This window comes from Girardinichthys multiradiatus, chromosome 9 (assembly GCF_021462225.1).
Source record: "Girardinichthys multiradiatus isolate DD_20200921_A chromosome 9, DD_fGirMul_XY1, whole genome shotgun sequence".
NCBI classification, from domain to species: Eukaryota; Metazoa; Chordata; class Actinopteri; order Cyprinodontiformes; family Goodeidae; genus Girardinichthys; species Girardinichthys multiradiatus.
Genome location: NC_061802.1, coordinates 30,023,785 through 30,045,664, shown reverse-complemented (window position 1 = coordinate 30,045,664; position 21,880 = coordinate 30,023,785). Strand labels below are relative to the sequence as shown.

Here is a 21,880-nt window from a genome sequence, read left to right as displayed (position 1 = left end):
ATAAAGTATTGTGGTCTATCTTGGTTTACTCTAGAGTGAGGTTAGAAGGAATAAATGTAAAGCCAGCTAGGACAGATATGAGCTGACTTTCATTAGGTCCAAATCATTTAAGTCTTTTCAAATCAGTTAATATAGAAAGGAAAGAATCAGCCAACTAAAGATTGAAACAGGCAAATTTTCTCTTGATCAGCACAGATTGGCAGGTCAAATACTGAAAAATCTGATTTTTTTTTTCCTTTTCATTAAACACATCAAAACTAAGTGCTCCAACCCTTACCAGTTAATAAACACAAGAGCATGTACTGTGATCCAGTTTCTTGGAGTTTGACGAAAATGTTAGGTTTATTTTGCGGGATAAACAGGAAGAATCTTTCAGTCTCTTCATTTTCTATTGAATTCAAAACTACTGTCTGTTTCAAAAAACCAACAGCACTTTTCTTTCTCTTGTACGTGTTACAATTCTTAGAAAACAAATCAGAATTGACCAATAATCGATATCGGCCAGAAAAAAGCTGATCAGTGCATCTCTAATTTTAGTCATTTTTCATTAAATTACAAACATTTGCCTACATACTGAACCTGTTCACAGTTTTATTTTGTAAAGGCAATTTTGCTCAAAAATCTTTTACAAACAGCTTAATAAAAACATCAGATGCCCTGCATTTATCTTTATCTATGCTGATATTTTGTATGTGTTTTTGTCTTTTAAAGCATGCACTAAGTGGCTAATCAGAGTTGCAACGCACTTAACCTGCCCCGGCCAAAAAAAAAAAACAAGCCAAACACAAAACTATTATCTTGCATCTGCACTGTAATTAGACAATGACAGACCAGCTTTATTAATTTGCACGCTCAGAGTTTATTGTGCCCTTGTCGACCTCCACTCTGTCCCGAACACCAGTGCAGAAAAATACCCACTAAACAGCTCCCCTTTCAAACAGCCCACAACGAGCCTGGTAAGTGTGGTAAGTGAGCAACATGATGTTTGTGTTAAATGGTGTATTATAGAAGCTAACTTCTGGGTCTTAAGGGGAATGTTAAGCATGTTATTAAAGAGTACATACTGAGGTTATTAACCAGTGCAACATGGAGCCATTTAACAGACTTTTTAAGCTACCCACATGAGCCCAGCTATTAACGGAGGAAAGGAGTCCCGCATTTACCCCCAGTAATTGTATTTCAAAGAGCAGAATAACCTTTAAAGATTTTTCAGAGTGATTTTGACAAGAAAACTATGCAAATTAAATAAAACTAGACAAACAGAACATCTCTGAGTTTCTCCAATACCATTTGACAAGTTTGGACCATACACAGAGAGGGTTCTCTTATTCACCTTTGCACAATCTCTCTAGATCACCAAAGTCCTTTGTGTTCTCTTATGCTTTCCTCTCTTCAGCTCACTCCACAGGTTTTTAATAGAACTTAGGTACAGATCTGTAATGGTTTGGCCACATATTTAGAAACAATTTTCCTGCTTATTGATGGCCAATTTTCAGTTTTCTGGCAAAGTAGTCATAATTTATTTGAAATCTGATACTTAAAAGAGTTCATGATGCCATGCACTCTAATACGGCCGCAGTGCTTTTAGAAGAGAAACAGGCTCACAGCATCACAGATCCTTCACCATACATAATACTGGAACACACACATTAATTCTTTGTTTCACAGCAAACCCACCAAATATGTTTGTTGCCAAGAAGATCAATCTTAATCTCATCTGACCAAAGCCCTTGATTGCAGTTAATGCCCCAGTAGAGTTCAGCGTGCAACACGCTTATGTTTGTGATGGTAGGAGAACAGTTTTATTGCAAGTATGCCTACCAAAGAACTGGTTGGCACGTGGATAGCTTCAAGTGGTTTTTCTGGAGGCTTGCTACTATTTGCTGCACTTCTTCATAGAGAGCTTTGGAGATTTTAGGTTCACCTCTCTTACTATCCTACTCAGTGTGCATAGTGGCATGTTAATTATGGATAAATATGGGTCCTTGTCTAGCATGGTGTTTAAAAACGGTTTTGTTTTGAAGATGATGCTTCTGAGTCATGTCTTACTTTTACCCCAGGACAACAGAAAATCAACCTAAAAAGTAAATCATAAATTGAGAAATGGATCATTTGAGGTACCAATAATTGTCCCATTTGTGATTCTCTCAAAATTAAAATCTTAATATGGGACTCTGTTATGATTTGGGGTTGTTTGGTTTTTGGTTTCGGGTTTTTTCTTATGTTTTTCACAGTTACGGTTTTGAATCATGCTTCTGTTTATTATTTTCTGGTCATGTTTTAGTCTTGTTCATGTTTTGTCAAGTTTGGTTTTGTTTGTATATTCGAGTCTCTGTTTTTGCCACAGCCACGTTTTGTTCTGTCTGTCAATTAACTTTATTCGGTTCTCCTGCTCAAAGTTAATCTGTCTCCTTGCTCCACCTGGTTTTCACTCCATACATACACACCTGTTCAGTTAGTCATCGGGGAAACATTTCTCATATCATGTCTTGTTCTCAAACCAAGTCTTGTTTTTTTGATCATGCCATGCCTGTCTCACCTGTCTCGCCTGCCCATTTGTTGCTTTGTTCTTGTCTCCTGCTGTGAGTGAGTTTTTGTTATTAAACCTTTTTCACTTACCATCACGCTGCCTGCTCGTCTGCATTCTGGGGTCCTATATCTCACAAGCCTTAACAGACTCTATTCTCAAAAAGTAAATAAAATTAGACGTTGGATTTTCTAAAGATTGTTTTAGTGTAAAAGTATCCTATGCCAATAAATGTTTTACTTTCTAGACATCTTTCAAGGTTTGCAAATACAAGTGAGACTGTATAGGTGAACACAAAACCCGAATTACATAGCTTTTAAAACATTTTTATTTAAATCAATGTAAGGTATGATCTTGCATCCAGAATATGTTCCCACACAATGATTAAAAAAAGAATTGCAGGGCCCCAGCAACAACACAAAAAAGGAAATTAAATGTCTTTATCCAACACTTATTGCTCTGATATTAGTTCACAGACAAACAGACTTTACTATAAATAATTTGTAACCTCAAGGCAACTGTAATAAAAACTATAGTCAGCCTGTCAGTCCCGATCACCTCTGTACAAAATATTCTCCGTTCAAAGTGCAACACCTGTGCGGTCCAGATTTAAAAACATATATTTTTTTACCAAAACACTTAACAACCTGAGTAACAGCATGTAGTGTGGGTGAGCGGTCACTCCGCACACTTCTACAGTCTGACCTTTAAGCACAACATAACAAGTAATGAGTTCCAACACAGAGGTTTCCTAGAACAATCTCTTCTTAAAAAAGAGGAATTCAACAAATACAGACTGTGATGAAACTTGGCCCTCTGCTCAGGTCCGTAATCAACACAAATGTATTTCTGCCAAGACCTAATGTGCGTATGATTATTTGAGTCCAAATCAACAGAGTAAAGAGGTGAAAGATGCCAAATTGGAGATTAGTGATTCACAGGTAAGTTCAGAGTAAAGAGCTTTTTTCATCTACAGTGCATGTGACTACATAATAACTCATTCTTCCAGAACTCTGTAATAACATGCACTAATAAAGTATATAAACTGCTCTGTTAGACTTTATAATGTCTTTCATAGTCCTCCGGGGCAGCACCAGCCAATGGAGCAGTGAGCTGGCGGGGCACTGCCCCGTGGCAGCTTCCTGGCAAGGACAGAGAGAGCGTAAGAAAGGATAAAACTCCAGCTTTTCTGGCTGCTCTCTCCTCTACACTAATGAAGGCATTAAAAGAGCCTCAGCTTCATCATGTTTGCCTGTTTGTTTTTGGTCATTCAGTTAAAGCCAAAATTTGATTGGCTGGCTGATTGCTTTCCAACATGACTGGCCTCGTAAAGAAAAGAGGAATTTACACAAGTCCTACCTCAGCGTTTGGACGTTTCAAAAACGAAGCAGACTTAAATGATGGTGTGTTTACAGCATTTTTATGTGTTGTGATTGTTAGTCATATTGAGCTCATAAATATGACGGCGGTAGTGGAATTTTCTCAGCGAGGATCTAGGGCTGCTCAGATTTCACGCTCAAATAATCTGTGTATTTTCTCCTATCATAGAGGAGATGAGTGAAGCCTTGCCCCTAATGTCCATATCTCCCACTCTGTCTCAGTCTTGGTTTCTACAGGCCTTTGCAAAAGTGTTGATATACAGGTCCTTCTCAAAATATTAGCATATTGTGATAAAGTTCATTATTTTCCATAATGTCATGATGAAAATTTAACATTCCTAAATTTTAGATTCATTGCACACTAACTGAAATATTTCAGGTCTTTTATTGTCTTAATATGGATGATTTTGGCATACAGCTCATGAAAACCCAAAATTCCTATCTCACAAAATTAGCATATTTCATCCCACCAATAAAAGAAAAGTGTTTTTAATACAAAAAACGTCAACCTTCAAATAATCATGTACAGTTATGCACTCAATACTAGGTCGGGAATCTTTTTGCAGAAATGACTGCTTCAATGCGGCGTGGCATGGAGGCAATCAGCCTGTGGCACTGCTGAGGTCTTATGGAGGCCCAGGATGCTTCGATAGCGGCCTTTAGCTCATCCAGAGTGTTGGGTCTTGAGTCTCTCAACGTTCTCTTCACAATATCCCACAGATTCTCTATGTGGTTCAGGTCAGGAGAGTTGGCAGGCCAATTGAGCACAGTGATACCATGGTCAGTAAACCATTTACCAGTGGTTTTGGCACTGTGAGCAGGTGCCAGGTCGTGCTGAAAAATGAAATCTTCATCTCCATAAAGCTTTTCAACAGATAGAAACATGAAGTGCTCCAAAATCTCCTGATAGCTAGCTGCATTGACCCTGCCCTTGATAAAACACAGTGGACCAACACCAGCAGCTGACACGGCACCCCAGACCATCACTGACTGTGGGTACTTGACACTGGACTTCTGGCATTTTGGCATTTCCTTCTCCCCAGTCTTCCTCCAGACTCTGGCACCTTGATTTCCGAATGACATGCAGAATTTGCTTTCATCCGAAAAAAGTACTTTGGACCACTGAGCAACAGTCCAGTGCTGCTTCTCTGTAGCCCAGGTCAGGCGCTTCTGCTGCTGTTTCTGGTTCAAAAGTGGCTTGACCTGGGGAATGCGGCACCTGTAGCCCATTTCTTGCACACGCCTGTGCACGGTGGCTCTGGATGTTTCTACTCCAGACTCAGTCCACTGCTTCCGCAGGTCCCCCAAGGTCTGGAATTGGCCCTTCTCCACAATCTTCCTCAGGGTCCGGTCACCTCTTCTTGTTGTGTAGCGTTTTCTGCCACACTTTTTCCTTCCCACAGACTTCCCACTGAGGTGCCTTGATACAGCACTCTGGGAACATCCTGTTCGTTCAGAAATTTCTTTCTGTGTCTTACCCTCTTGCTTGAGGGTGTCAATAGTGGCCTTCTGGACAGCAGTCAGGTCGGCAGTCTTACCCATGATTGGGGTTTTGAGTGATGAACCAGGCTGGGAGTTTTAAAGGCCTCAGGAATCTTTTGCAGGTGTTTAGAGTTAACTCGTTGATTCAGATGATTAGGTTCATAGCTTGTTTAGAGACCCTTTTAATGATATGCTAATTTTGTGAGATAGGAATTTTGGGTTTTCATGAGCTGTATGCCAAAATCATCCGTATTAAGAAAATAAAAGACCTGAAATATTTCAGTTAGTGTGCAATGAATCTAAAATATATGAATGTTAAATTTTCATCATGACATTATGGAAAATAATGAACTTTATCACAATATGCTAATATTTTGAGAAGGACCTGTATCTTGAACCTCTTTTTACTTTTCAGTGTGAGAACATTATGGTTTTCAAAAACGTTTTACAAACAAAACTCTAAAAATTGCGACGTGTATCCATTACAACTTACTCTTATACCCCAAAATAAAAATAAAATCCAGTGCAACCAATTGGCTTCAAAGGTCACCTCATAAGTAAACAGTCAGCCTGTCTGTAAGTTGGTCTAAGTATAAATACAGCTGCCCTGTGAAGGCTTTAGAGGTTTGTTAGAGAACATTAATGAACAAAAAGCATCACGAAAACTGAGGAACCCAGCAGACAGGTCAGGGATAAATGATAATTTATCAGAACTCTGATCAGTCCATCATTAGTGAATGGAACAGATACAGGACAACTGCATGACTTTACACTAGGCCAGACATTCACTTAGTAGCAGGACAACAACTCTAAACAGACAGCTAGAGCTACAATGGAGTGGTTCAGATCAAAGCACATTTACGTATTAGAATGGCCTAGTCAAAGTCCAGACCTCAATCCAATTGAGAATCAGTGGCAAGACTTAAAAATTGATTTTCACAGAAGCTCTTCTATGAGCTTGAGCTAAACAGCAAGGAAGTATTTGCAGAAAGTTTAGTCTCCCGATCTGCAATGCTGGTAGAAACATATCATAAAAGACTGTTGCCTGCAATTGTACTGAAAGGCTGTCATACAATGTTCTGACACACTGGGGCTTCCTAAAGAATTCTGAAAACCGTGTACCATCTTCTACATCTTCTGTCACATAAAACCCAAGAAAATACACTGAAGCTTGTGTTTGTAACGTGACCAAATGTGAAGAAGCTCAAGGAGTATGAATCCTTTTGAAAGGCCTCTGTAGCTGCCAGCTCTCTGGGCCTCCAGTAAGATTTCAGCCACCCTTTGCACAACCCCGCCCCCCACTCCATTCCAAAACCTCCTCTGGCAGAGTCGGCATCTCGACGGACGGCCGTCCTAACTGCCGCAGTCAGAGCGGAGTGGATTTTTCTTTGATGAAACACAGCAGCGTCAGGCCAAGAACAGCAAGTGGCATCGCTGAGATGTAAATCAAAAACCCACCCATGTGCTAAGTCACACAGAGAGGTCCGCGAGAGGAGTCGCTGCTGTCTGAAAATGCATGAGTAATGCGCAGTCTATAGACATGTGGTCAGCTTTGGGGCATGTTTGTCATAATCAGAGAAGTCTCTTAATATTTCTGAACAAAGAGTTAACATTCCTGTGAATAATGCAGAATGATTCAGAAGACTTGGCAGCTTAATCTGCTTTTCAGCAAAAAGTTTGTGAAACTTCTACAAGCACTTCTGAAGGCAAGCTAAAAATACATTTTTATGAAGACTAGTCTGAGCCAACTCTGCAGTTTTGTTTTTTTTTGTTTTTTTTTAGTTTAAGCTGAGGCCAAGAGTACATTTCTGCTGGTATTCCAGAGGTATTTCGACACTAACTCAAACCAAATCATATTTCTGCTGTGTGACTTTTTGGATTCTTTGGCAGAATCCGAGCCAGAATGCCTTTGGTTAGTGTAAGATGTTATACTCATACCACACTGGTCACATAAGAATGGGGAGAGCTGACCTTACTGACACTGACAATGGAGACAGAAAAAGACAGCAAGCTAAAAATGTTTTGTCTACTTCAGGGTTCATACAAGAAAATAAATGGATATAAACCCCTCTTTATCTAAATCCAACTTCTGTGAGTTGAGGCAACACAGTTCCCACCCATATCTCATGTTTCCATTCGCATGATGTCCATCTCCAGCCGAGTGATTGAGATGATTCAGCCAAAACAGATGCCAGATCATCTTTGTCCTCCATCTTTTCTTCTTTGGTGAATATGACTCAGGAATCCCTCCGATTCCATTACCAAGCATTCCCCTCCTACCAACTCAAGCAGATGGGGGTTTACAGGAATACCGCTCCAGAATCATCACCAGGCCCAGTGCTTTGTGAATCAGTGGAACATGCTGCAAACATTACACCCTGCAACAGCCCTTCCCAGGCAGTGGGGCTCACATTTGCCCATAACTCACTGCTGAGCTCATTCACCACGCGAAGCTGTGGGCCGAGGCTTCTCGGCTCCTGGGAATGTAGTAATGGCTGAGAATGCTCATGAAAAGAATGCTATGATCATGGTTCTAATTTGAGAAACACAGACAAGCCCATATTTATGTTTTCAAATAATTTTGGAGCTTAAAACAGAAAGAATAGATTTGTAGCTGTCAGTTTTTGTTTAAGCACTCTGCTTAATGTAGACTAGTAAATGCTAAAAGTCTAAAATATTTCTAATCATCTTTTTTACTAAATGTAAAGCATTTCAGCAAGACTGCAGGTTTACTGGTGGTTCCTAGAGTCTCTAGAAGTAGAATGGGAGGCAGATCCTTTAGTTATCAGGCTCCTCTCCTGTGGAACCAGCTCCCAGTTTTGGTCCGTGAGGCAGACACCCTGTCTACTTTTAAGGCTAGGCTTAAAACTTTCCTTTTTGATAAAGCTTATAGTTAGAGTGGCTTAGGTTATCAGGGAGGGAGCCTTCCTACCTCCCTGTTGGTTGGAGTAAGGGGGAGTCAGGTTTAGCCTAAACCGGCTCAGTTATGGTTGAGGTACAAACACATCCTCCATTTCTGCTACCTGTGTGACCCCTTCTCTTTTCCAATGGTTATAATTAGTCTGACAGAGAGAGGTATCCCAATCCTTGTGATTTTTAGTATAACAATGACCATCAGTGGGACCCTTTGTGAGGTGCCTTGAAACGACATTGTTGTAAATAAGCGCCGTTTAACTAAATAATCTGAACTGAAACTATTAGTTATGCTGCTATAGGCTTAGGCTGCTGGAGGACATAATGACCACTTTCACCCTCTTCGCTACATTCTCACACTACTCTCCAATTTTGCATTATTTGCTGTTATTTTAGCTTTTAACCTTGTTCTCTCTATTCTCTTCCCAGAAGCTACACCTGGCCTGACTCTGTGTCTACCTGTGACACCTTTCTGGAGAGGGGCATTGTCCGAGCTTCTGCTGGCAACAACTTAATGCTCACCCTCGATGATCCACATAGCCCTGTCTTTCAGTGTTTAACCCTTTCTCTCTCCTAGACATGGCGATTGACTGAGCTTTTACTGTAACTAATTATATGTGCTCTCTTTCAGACTCTAACCTTGAAAACTGGCTCAGAGTTTATCTGTTCTTTCTTTCTAGATGAAACGACTAAAGGAGCTACATCCATTAACATTTACTTTTCCTTCCCATAGAAAGGACTCCTGGATCAGTGCTTCTGTGTTCTCTTTGTGTCTCTGCAATGTTCTCTCAAACCCCCAGTCAGTCGTGGCAGATGGCCGCTCATACTGAGCCTGGTTCTGCTGGAGGTTAGAAGGGAGTTTTTCCTCTCCACTGTCGCTACATGCATGCTCAGTATGAGGGATTGCTGCAAAGTCAATGCCAGTGACTGTCCACTGTCTCTACATGCTCATCCGGGAGGAGTGAATGCTACAAGTCTCTGACTGGATGCAATCTGCTGGGTTTCCTTAGACAGAAAAACCTTTTATCCAATTTGAATAAAAAGCTAACTCCGACTGCACTGTTCAATGGTTAGGACTAATTGGAATGTATGTACCTGACTGTTGTGAAGTCCCTTGAGACAACATGTGTTGTGAATTGGCGCTATATAAATAAATTGAATTGAATTGAATTGAATCAAAAGTGGTTTCTCTTTAGGGTAGGAACCAGATTGATTTTCCTTACCTGTTCTTTACTTCCACTGCCTTTAACAGGGTAAGAACAGATTACCAGGGTAGAAAAATACTACCCTTTTCCTTCGGGAAGGAGCTTTGTCACTACAGGATAAACTGCTCCAAAGTTTACATTTTCTATTCATTTTTACTGCAATTTGAAGTTAATCACCTCTATTGTCTAGAGAAGGAAATTCCATTGACGATAAGTAAAAATAAAGTGAAAATAATATTTTGGGCTACAGATTTGGCCAATAGGGAATGCGTATTAAGGTATGCCAAGGTTTTAATATGCTGTGATTATAAAATTACTAGACTGAGGTCTCAAAAAAAGAGCTGGAATAACTGGAGTTTTCTCCAGCTGAAGAATAGAGTAATGCCTTGCTTCCATCCCGCACCTGTTCCTGCGCACTGCCAGTCAGCTGCCTGACAAAAGGTTACTACACTTTTTTCTTGCTCGCAGGAAAGACAAATAAAGCAGTTCGGATATATTTCTGGTTGTTATAAACTCTGACAATCATGTTATGGAAACAAAAGGAGCACCACCCATCAATCTTATTAAGGTAATGTTGTTATAAAACTATACTTGGCTACCTTTTAGTGCCACATAATATTGTAATATGAGCTAATATCAACTGGTTATACATCTGTTTAAGAGCAGAATGACAAAAAGGTACAATATTGTGTATAATAGGAACCGGAAAACAATATTGAATATCACTGCTGTTAAAAATCAGATATCAATGACAAAATAACTGGAACAATCAAAATATATATATTGTTTTGGTAGCAGTGTTGCTTTTCTGCTTTAAATAAGAGCAATTAGATTATGTATACATTTTTTTTGTTTTAATCTTTGTGTGAATACCTTGATAAAGTGGTATTTTTGCACATCTTGAGAATGTCAGACCGGCCCAGCCTACTCTGCAACCTTACTCAACTAACTGTAGGCAAAGTGGCTAATTGAAACGGATGCAACAAACAGCCAAGGACAGATTCAGGGTTCAGTAATCAAGCTCTGGGGGATAAAGGTTCACAGTAACGTACCAGAGACATACCCAGACATACAATAAAAGAGTAAATCTCCGTCACCAATCTTTCTCAACAGTTACAAGACACAGCCATTATGATTCTTCTGGCACAAAATGATCAACTGTAATTATCGAGACATTCATTGTTTGTCAACCAGATAGGATATTTTTTTCTCATCGTAACATGTTGTTGTTGTCTAAGATGTACTTAGCAATGCTTTGAAAATACAAACTGCAAATTCAAGAAAACATTCCACACTGAGTTGCACAAATGCACGGTGCATGATAAATATGTCATAAATAACATAAATGTAACTTATATATGCTTACATCTTAGCATATCAAACTTAAGTCATTTCCCTGAATATTTTTTATGCTTTAGCTGTTCCACTATTTGCAGGAAACATTTGATGGTTAATTTTGGCACATTTAACCTTCTCTTTACAGCTTTTTCTTTAAATAAATTGAGACTTGCTTTAGAGAAAGACTGTACTCCAGTTCTTGCTGTCATAGTTAAATCGCTAAGCTGACATATCAGATTCAGTAGTTAGCCTGTTGGGCATTAGACTGACATTTTTACTCCACAGACGTTTGTGCTCAAACAAAAGCAAGAATAAAAACAATGATCAACTCACCAATTTTAGATGTAGCAATAGCCTCTTGTGCTGCAACCTGAACCATTCTTGCAACACTAAACTGTAAACATTTTCTAATCTCTCAACATGTATGCATTAAACAGAAATCTTTTTTAACTAAATCGTTTTCTGAAAATAACTGAAAGCATCTTTAAGCCTCAAATCCAATGGAGTTTAAGGGGACAATAACCCAGTGAACAAACTAAACATTTCCTACAATTATAGGTATATAAGCCTTTTTTATGACACAAAAATAAAGATTCACGCAGATAAAGGTCCTAAAGCAGACAAAAGCATTAGAATAAATGTTCATACAGACAGCAACGTTATATCTTGGTGATTTTGTCAGTTTTAAATATCATTAAAGCTGAATTGAAGTGACAAGACAACAAGATTAATAACAAAACCAAGACAATGTTTTCAGTGTTTTTTCTGTGCATTACACAAAAAAAAGCTGCTCTTTTTCTGCTAAGAAAAATAAAGAAACCACATGGTTTTATTAGAATAGCTGAAACAACCAAAGGCGTTTAATGCTGTTCTGCTTTCCAAAACGTTGCACACTTGCGGCCAAAAGCTATTCACAAGCTACTGGAAAGCTGTCATTAGGAGCTTGACAGTGCAAAGGCTGAATGCGGAGCAGTAATGGTCGGTTGTTTCTCATAACAGTTAGATTATCGCCCCGCAGGCTGACATCTACATATCCTACTGGAAACTATGTCAGTGTGGAGGAATTTGTACATTTTTGCCAATGCCACCTCATCACAATAACATGTGCATGTGTAGTATGAAGGTATGTATCCTTTGTGTTAAGTTGGCACAAGTTTGATAAGAAATGGGATCCTATACATTTAGGCACGCAACATGTATGAAGACAGCAGAAATATGATTCACGGCGATGCATGAATACACAATAAAAATGAATAAACAATAAAAGAGCCAATAATGATCAGCTCTAAAACTTCATTAATGAGAGGGAGGAAGTGTAAGACTCCAACATGCTCACTGCTCTAACTAATCTCCTCAAAAACGTCCCAAAGCTACGCATCATCGCTCAGGCCAGGAGAAACTTCATTAAGCTGTCAAATAATGCTGGAGTTCATACTTTATTCTAACCTGATATTCATCCTGCATTATTGCTGAACTTTCAAGATGATAAGTCACTCTTTCATATATAAATGAATAATGCCAACACATAGACTATATTTATATAGAATATATAGACAACAAAGTTTTAATGTGCAACATCTGTCATTTATTAGCTTGATCCAAAGTATGGATTCAGGTACAGTTGAAACACATTAGGAAGACCCATAACTTTTTCTCTGTCACTTCGGACATGCTTCCTGTTCTAGATCAGTTAGGATTACCAAAATTATTTCTATTTCCTAAATGCCAGAATCCTGAGAAAAACATTTTTATTACTTTCTTCAACATTCAGACGTTTAAATACATTTCCTAAGCTTACAAGACATGACATCATCATCATCATCGGGTCTTTCCCGAAGTTTGATTAAATTCATAGTAATCTAAGAATATTTGGCATTATTCTGGCGTTTCAGACATCTGGGTTGTTTTAAACAGAATATGCAAACATATGTTTTTAAATGTATTTTCACTCATTTATAATTCTTTTGTAAATGTGTGGGATTATTTTCAAAAAAATGTCAACTTCTGACCATAATGCAACCTTTATCTATGAGGATTACATGGAATATCATCATCCACATCTGAATACCTTTCGTCACTCAGTTATAGTTACCTTTCCCAACACAGGATGCATGTCAAAAGGTCAGAAATCTCCAGTGTGAGGTAAGTTCTTCCTCCACTGTCTCATCTCCATCAGGGTAAACACCGTCTGGATTTGTTCAGAGACTCTTTTGCTTTTCCCCTTATAAATCTAAAAGTAACGATGGAGAATGATGCTGAAATCTGTGCAGTCCCCAAATGGGAGTGTGTAATATGATCAGTCTGAAATGGAGCATGATACAAAAGACTGATGAGTACTGAGATCATTTTCATACTCCATGCTCACCAAAAGAAGCTATAAAATCAGACATAAAATGCTTGATGCAAGAAGAGCAGTTTAAAAGCAAGAGTCGTGTTTAAATATTACTGAACAAAACAATGAGAGTTTATGAATCTCTAAAGAAAAATACAAATAAAAGGTAATATTTTTTTAAATATCACACATAAACTTTGTAGACTCAGCATAAAAGGAATTCATCTGCTTCAATTTTAATCTGTACACCATCATCCATAAACACATCCCCACAATTGATGAGAAGCCAGTTCAAAGGCCTTTTTGAGAAGACAATGAGGCAATTCATTCTGCTTTTTGTGATGCTGAGGGCACAACTGTGCATCGAGAGAGCTCATAAATGCTAAGGCGCATTTAGCAGACATATGGTTTGTGTTTGGAGGAGAACAAACAATAATCATATCTGTTGAGCCTCTTCTTGCTGAGAGGAAGAGGATTGCTAATACAAAACTCTGTTAAGGCTAATCATAATTTAGGGGCTGTAATTACCTCCATACCCCAATCCCCTCACATCAACCCCTCTTTGTCAGGATGTATGGAGAAGGCTTCCAGAGATTTCAAGTTTCCATTCATGGAAAGTGCTCATTTCATCTGTGTAATTGTTGTTTAAAACAGTTTAATCTCCCTGTTGAGAGAGCATGCTTAACTATTTTCATTATATTTTATGAGGAATGCTGATCACTACTCCGAGGTGCAAAGCTTTCTATATTAATGAGGTAAAATGACCAATTCTGAGAATGCTGTTATGCCTTGTTAACACACTCAGGGAGCTCCCTCCACATGGCTTTAGATGTGACAGGGAGGAGACTGATTCTGGTGATATTTACGAACAGGCAAATGAATTCCAGAGAAATCTGTGTTTAATTATCAAGCCTGATCTAAAACTGCAAAAACACATCTGCGTCACAGGATGCTTGATGGGGCAATTTAGCAGCAATAATAATTATATTTCATTAGGTTCAAATCAAATATTTTAATTTGGTTCATTTGAAATGATAAAATTACAACATAAACGCGTTTGAATCTCCTCAGCATAACATTAACATTCGCTCGCCCTGAGCCTACCTTGGAGAGGCGGCAGGGATAGACACAGCCGCTCACTTTTGGCCGACAGATGCGCTCTTTCCTCGGCGTGAGCGATGAGTCGCTTCGGGCTAGCGCAGCTCATGTTCTGGGAGTCGCTCGGGTTCCGGCAGACCTGGGATCCAAAGCCTTTCCGTGCACACATCTCCGCCTTGCCGCCGAACACGGAGAGCGTCAAGCCGGTGATGTCCGGGAAGGTTTGGGTCTGACAGCGGCTCACCATCTCGACCTGCGCTGAGGAGCTTTGCATCGATCAGTCCGCTTTCCCCATGCAACGCTTGGCCGCTTCTTCACATTCCCTACAAACGTAACAAGAAATCAAATGACTGCAATTTGAAAAATCCAAGACAGCCAAATTAAAATCGTATAATTAAGTGGAATCCTTCAATAAAAAAGAAAATGTGTCAATATACCTTATATAATCAGTTAATAAGGCTCAGGATACGTTTAAATATCATGTTGAACTAAACAGGAGCGCGTCTAAAAGACTGATCGACAGCATCGTCTTCAGTCACTCAGCATCCCATTCTGCCTCTCTCCGTCTGAGAGATTGACACATAGCTGCGCTGGTCTGCAGGACTCAGGAGCGCCAATAAGGACTGTGTGCGCGTTCCTGGGGGAGGATAAGATCTGGATCAGGAAACTGCAGTAGCTGTACTAATTATGATAAGATGCCTATCACAACTTCATGCTAGAGTTCTGGTGGGTCAGCAGTCAAACTCTTGATATTGTGTTTTTTCCACCTCAGGGTTATGATACAGAGGCTACTTTTTTTGTTGTTGCAAAAACTCCACTTTAATTTATGCTCTTACTTTAAACCCTCCTGATAGATTGTAATAAAGCGCGTAATAGCTCTAGGTTTTCTTAGAATACCGACATTTCTCAAGCTATTTTTTCTTTAATTTTTCTGATTTATCACAAGCTTAGTTGGTTCAGTTGAACTTCTTAAAAATGGTCCACGGGCGAACGATTATGTTAAATTATATGAACTATGTACGTTACTTTCCTGTGCAACTTTTCTAACATTCATATTGCAGAAAAAACAACAGCAATCGAAATCATTTTATGTCTGATCTCGCGATAAAAGCGTTTTGTGACCCACCTCGTTATTTTTCAATGAAAACACATGGCTCTACATCGCCATCTAGTGGCTGTTATGTGGAAGGATAAACACAGACAGCCGAGGTTAAATCAGCTACAGCGTGATTCTATTTGTTACAGATAAACAGAATCATAAACAGAATCATGGGAGAGCTGTTTGACCTGTATTATTAGATTTAAGAAAGTGCAAATACACTACATGAGGGAAAATGAAAGCATTTGTGCTGCCTTAATATACCTTCAGAATAACTTTTATTCATTTAGGTTAGAAAAGACACTCTCTGCACAAAGATTTTATGCATTCTCATGCACAGACTGATAGTGCAAAGAATGATTAAAATGCCCCAAGATGCATTGTTAGAATAGCTTGCATTGTTTATACAAGGTAGCCTGGTCAAGCAGCAGGAAGACAGGTAAGCTGTAACTGCCAGACCCAACTCTCACCTTCAAGATTTTTTCTTTTAATTTATAAACATGGTTTTGTTTTTACAAGTAAAACTCACTTTGGACAAAGTTTGAAATTCCAATATTTATTTTTGTAACAAATCATGAGAACACAGTGGGGACAAGTCATTTGAGGTTCTGAACCCTTTAAACGCCAGTTGTGTTACTTCTTGACATTGATGTAATTTATTTAAACGCAGACCAGTGGTGGATCTAGAAGATTTTTCTTGTGAGGGCAAAGGAGACGCAAAAGCTCTAGGCAGGGCGGCAATGCTGGACCTCTTCATTAAGGTTCATCGATCTAACAAAATATTTAGTAAAAGTTAGAATGAGCTAAGATTTGCTTTTATTATAACATAAAATTATGACATAAATTGACTACATCTTTAAAGCCTGGACTATCTAACATCATAACGCGCCTGTAGACATGTAATATCTCTGCCGAGAATAAATCCATACCAGGTGGTCCAGCTGGATAGGCTGGATTCCCTGACTGCTCTCCTTCATCAGTTTCCTCTGCACTCTTTTATCTCTCTCTCTCTCTGGCTCTGAAATCTTCTCATCTTCCCTGCTTAAGCTTCATAAGTTTGGGAGTGAGTATAAAGAAGTTTCATTATTAAATGATGAATTATTTACCTGGAGATCCTGGAGTGTTTTCTTTTTTCACTCATTGGTTTTTACATCACATTTCACTCTGAGCCTATTTGATGTGACGTGTTTAGAGGTTTCCCATTTTAAAGCCTCATTCCGTTTCGCTTATAATGTCAAATATTTTATAGAAACAAGACTACTTTGCTAGTTGCCACATAGCCACCCTGTTGATATCAGGTGAAGATTGCAAACCCTTATCAGTTGAAGTTGTAACAGGCCAAAGTCACACGAAACATCTAACAAAATTACGTCTTCCTGACTGATTTGTAGCCTAAATGTTGTCACCCAAATACACCATTACTCTATTTGAAAACCTGAAAAAATATAATTCATACATCGTATATTCGTTTTTTACAGGAAGCGAAGCGAAATCTGATATTTGTGTCAGCTTTGGCGGGACAGTTCAGTGTTTTCTCAGTGTTTCTAGAAAATACGAGCATACAGAGAGTCCATGAAGGCATCAGGTATGAAAGTGGGAGGTAACAGGCGGCCAAGAGGAAGTGGCGGAGTTGGGTGGTCGCAGTTAAAACGGGGTTTTGTCTCCGCAAGGAAAGGATGATGTTTTTGCAAAAGCTGTTAGTTTATTTAACGGCAGCATGCATGTTCTGCTATGTTGTTCTTCTGAGCGTCATGCTCACTATTTTAAAAGTTCTCTCACCAAACCTCGCCAGGAAGCTGATCCTGAAAATGGGAGAAAATGTTACCATGACCCAGAATCCCAAGTTCAGCTACGAAGATTGGGGCCTGACTTATGGATCTCTTGCATTTATTAAAGTTGCCTGTCAGACTATGTGGCTCTCGTTGGGACAAGAGGCTTTTGTTGGAGGAGACGCTCCAGACTCACCTGTGATCAACATGGACGGAGAGAGAACCAGCATCTTGAAGTACCTGAAAGGTGCGTTTTTTGGTCAGTATATCCATGCGTCTCTGCATCGTTCTCCTCTCAGTTGCTTCACCTTGTGTTGCCTCCTGTCTGCAGACAACAGACCGCTGGTGTTGAGTTTTGGGAGCTGCACCTGACCCCCGTTTATGTTCAAGCTTGACGAGTTCAAGCAGCTCGCCAGGGACTTCAGGGACGTGGCGGACTTTCTTGTGGTCTACGTCGCTGAAGCTCATTCAACAGGTGGGTCAAAACAAGCCAGCAGGGCCTCGGGTGGACATCATTGGATATTTATTGGGGTTCAGTGATTAAAATTGGGATTAATACACCACACACTTAATGTTTTTTTATGTGATTGACCAACACAGACTGGTCTATCACACGATGCATGGTTTTCAAAATGATTTACAATTAAAATCTCAAAAGTGGGCTGTGTATTTAGCATACAGCCTCCTCAATTCTGATACCCCCAAATAAAAACAACCAATTGCTCTCAGAAGTGACCTATTTAGTGAATTGAGTTGACCTTTGATCTCAGTAGTACAGGCCAGGAATAACGTTTTAGGAAAGTTCAAAGCACTGTTCATTCCATCAACTGAAAATGGAAACAGTATTGTACAGCTACAAACCTGCCGAAGACATGCCAGCCTATCCGTACTGACAGGCTGGGCAAGGGGGGACTTTAATTGGAGAAGCAGCCAAGAGGTCCATGGTGACTCTGGAGCAGCTGCAGAGGTCCACAGCTCAAGTGGTAGAATCAATTGACAGAACAGAGTACATTCCAAGATCTTTGTCCTTAGCTATAGGGCTCTTTTATTTATTATAGGAAAAAAGGTATTCAACCCACCCTGACTCTATAAGAAAATATTATTAGGTCCCCAAAGTCATGGGACCAGGGCCTGCTGATTGTGCTACGTACGAGGCTGAAAGTTAAATGGGGACCGGGTCTTGTCAGCAGTAGCAGCAGAATTCTAGAACTCTCTCCTGTTGAGTTTGAAGGCCATAGAGACAACCAAAAGTCCATCCATCCATTGTCTTCCTCTTATTCTGATTGGCTGACGAGTACAACGAGTCCAGGGCGGAATCCCAGACATCCCTCTCCCCAGCGACATCCTCTATAAAATCTTTCTTTGTAAAATTGGTTTTGCTTAACCACAAGGATGTATTGATGTTTAATGTTTTAAATACTGATGAAACACTGGAGTATGTGGTTGCAATGGGGCGAGATTTGAAAGAAACCCGCATTATGTCATGTTTTAATGCTGCAGTTGACATTTTGATTAAAAGATGCCTGCTGATTTTGAAGAGCTAACATCAGAAACATGAAGTACTTAAATGAGGCTGCAAGTTTTGCAACAAATTTTTAAAATCGTTTATAATCTGATCTTTAGCTATGCTGCTCTGCTGCATTCTTCATGATTTAAATGAATTCACCTGTGTGTCTCAGATGGCTGGTCCTTTGGCAACAACTTTGACATCCGTCAGCACCGGAGCCTCAAGGAAAGGCTGTCTGCAGCTCAGATCCTGGTTCAGAATGACCCCCTGTGTCCGGTGGTGGTGGATGAGATGAGCAATGTCTCAGCCATAAAGTATGCTGCTCAGCCTGAGAGGCTGTACGTGCTGCAGGCTGGCAAAGTCCTTTATAAGGTGGGAGCTGCACTTCTTGCACCAGCTGTAGGGAAGGTTCATGGCGCTGAAAAGCTGGGATGCTGCCACATATAAATAAAACTAAAATGCAATGAACTGCAAAACCTTTAAAACGCCCTATATGATTGAAAGTTGTACAAAGTAAACAGGTATGAAGTGGTGAAACTCAAGTTTTTTTTATTTTAAGTATAATAATTCTGAATTATTGGCATTATTACAAAAAAACACAATGTAAAAAGTTTGTTCTTCTGTAACAACAAAAAAGACATAAACCAATAAAGTGTATTTCATTGCAATGTTAAAAATAGTTTGTTGTTGCAGAAGTCAGTATAGGAGCTCTGTTATTCCAGGAATCTAAAATTGAATTTAGCTGGAATTTAGCTAAAACATCCTACAAGACAAGAACATTAGAACATTCTCTGCTGCCATTGCTTTTGTCATGCTACTACTGAAGCTGACGTTAATTAAGCGCGTGGATCTCCCTGCCTTGACAACATGGCATTGCGTGACAAGGAGCAATAAAAACAAACAGCCACTGAAGAAGAATTCTTGGAATGCAATAATTTTGTTGATAACATTGATAAAGATCGCTTGCCAAAGACATGTTTCCGAAGAGTTACTTTGAATGTGCTTCTGACTTCAGTGGCAGTTAGAGGTGCAGCTGTAACTCTGTCTCGTTTTTCCTGCAGGGTGGAATGGGGCCTTGGGGCTACAATCCTCAGGAGGTGCGTTCGGTCCTGCAGAAGATGAAATAAGTTGGAACGCTTCACTCCACCAGTCTTTAATCAGGAAGGGTGTTTGTGCTGAAAATGCTTTATCTGAGACTATAGCCAAATTAGAATCTGCTAATATCACCCTGTTTTACCTCTTTATTAGACCTGAATCAAAACAGTGCTATATCTACATGTGTTTATACCTCTCTGGTATAAACAACTGAATTACACGAGCTATTGTAGTTCCTCAATAGTTGGCTTCGTTGACATCCTGATGCTCTACTGCTGCCTTCAGATAAAGGAGGTCTGAACTGGAACTCAGCTCTGTGTTTCTTAGTGACGGCTGCTGATGAAACCGCTGGAATCTGTGGCCAGATGAGGTGAAACACAGAAACTGTAAGCTTGGACTTTATTTATGAAGTTTGGTGGGAGCTGATGTTTTGAACAGTTTTTTAGATTGCACTACAAATAGCTGTCCTGTCAACAAATCTACCACGTCTTGGTAGATTTGTTTTTTATGCCGAATCTTTCCGATTTCAGATGATGGATTGAACAGAGCTCTGTGAGACGTTCAAAGCTTACGATACGGTTTAATAACCTAACCTTTCTTTGAACTTCTACATAACTTTATCCCTGACCAGTCTGCTGCGTTCCCGTGTTTGTTGCCTTGTCTGGAGGCAACGGTTTGTTATAAGCAGTCTGATTCTCTGCAGATTCACAGATGGAGTTGTGAAGCTTCACATCCAGATTGTTATGCTGGTTAATGCTTAACAGCTGTATATCAGCTGATTCCTGCATTTAGTGCTCTTGATGTTACGCAACAAGCGTTTGCTTTTTATAGCTTATCAAAGTGTATATCTGTTTTTAACTGGAACTGGCGAATAAGCACAGAATAAAATGATTTAATACGACCCCATATTCCCCTTTATGTGCACAACTTTTTTTAAACCATCCTTAAATTACCTCTTATTTTTTAATATTTTTTGCAATAAAACAGAATGGTTTGAACCAAATAAAAGGCTGCATTCTTGCCTTTCACTTGCTCATCCTTTGAGGCCAAGTAAACTGCATTATTAAGATGACATTTTGTTTACAAGTGTCCCACATGGAAGTGATAAAAACACAGCTTTATGTCCTTAATGTTTTGACAACGTAACCTCTGAAGCTCTACGTTTGGTCCAAGTATTTATGGCTCCGGCTCAACCAGGCCACATCCTGTGGAGGCGGGCCCACAGCAGCTCAGGCCGACTTCCGTTTGTCGAGACAGGATCCAGAACACAGTCAGAACCCCCCAGCTGTTGTCCTGTTTGGATACAAATCTGCAAAACATGCAGGTTCTATTTTAGCCCACCAGAGGGTAGTTTGACACCCTTGCAAGTAAGGCTGCATTAAATGCGCATCTGGTTTTAATTGTACACTGAAAAACCAGGAGAAAATGTACCACCTGGCTTATAAATATATTACCTACTTCATATGGTTTAACATAAAATTATCAGTTTATAAAAGCAGCTTGAAAAAAGACATTTCTTATTCCACAGCCTAACGTATCCACCATTTATTACATTAACTAAAAAAAAACTCCCAGGATTTTTAACTGTGTTTTCACGAAAAAATAAATATCTCAGCATTTTTTAAATGTTCTTTTTAATTTTTGCTTCACATGTCCAATCAGGGTGACAAGATGCCTACAGACATATGTACATGACAGCAGCTTATGCGTGAAAAGTGGGACTTTCTTTTGCTATTTGCCAATATTGTTCATGGTAATAGGAAAAGAAATTAACTTGTTCCTTACAACAAATATATTGCCCATAGCGCTAAACAAAAAAACAATGAGTCAATGAAAGTAATTACATACAATCCTATATACAAATCTAACAGTACAAGCAAAAACAAGACATCCTCACAGAAACAAATTCTTTTTGAATGCAGAAATGAACAGAAATCTGATTATTTGCTTTCATTTGCCTTGAGCTCCTTCACGTGGCCACCCTTAAAATCTTTAATTTTAATGCCTTTCATAGGTGATGTTGCTATCAGCATCCTTACTTAGATATTAACTTCACTCCTCTATATGTATCTTTATGCACCATACTTCAGTCTCATATAATAAAAAGATAGTTGTGTAAGTCACACTACGTAACTA

General features: G+C 39.4%; 2 protein-coding genes across 2 annotated transcripts in view; one reads left to right on the top strand and one right to left on the bottom strand.

Moving 5' to 3' along the window:
* LOC124874032 (zinc finger protein GLIS3) overlaps positions 1-14,881 on the bottom strand; it is a 111,088-nt gene extending 96,207 nt beyond the window's left edge. The window contains exons 1-2 of the mRNA XM_047375177.1: positions 14,712-14,881; positions 14,281-14,597 (exon numbers count right to left, since the gene is read on the bottom strand). Of these exons, the coding sequence (XP_047231133.1) occupies positions 14,281-14,548 (268 nt within the window). The 5' untranslated portion in view covers positions 14,549-14,597; positions 14,712-14,881. The remainder of the gene's footprint in view (positions 1-14,280; positions 14,598-14,711) is intronic.
* Positions 14,882-16,978: 2,097 nt separating this feature from the next.
* dio1 (iodothyronine deiodinase 1) lies at positions 16,979-20,652 on the top strand. Its single transcript, XM_047374856.1, has 4 exons — positions 16,979-17,389; positions 17,474-17,617; positions 18,822-19,021; positions 19,711-20,652. Exons 1-4 carry the CDS (start codon positions 17,050-17,052, stop codon positions 19,774-19,776), a joined length of 750 nt encoding a protein of 249 aa, XP_047230812.1. The 5' UTR covers positions 16,979-17,049; the 3' UTR covers positions 19,777-20,652.
* The last annotated feature ends 1,228 nt before the right edge of the window (positions 20,653-21,880 follow it).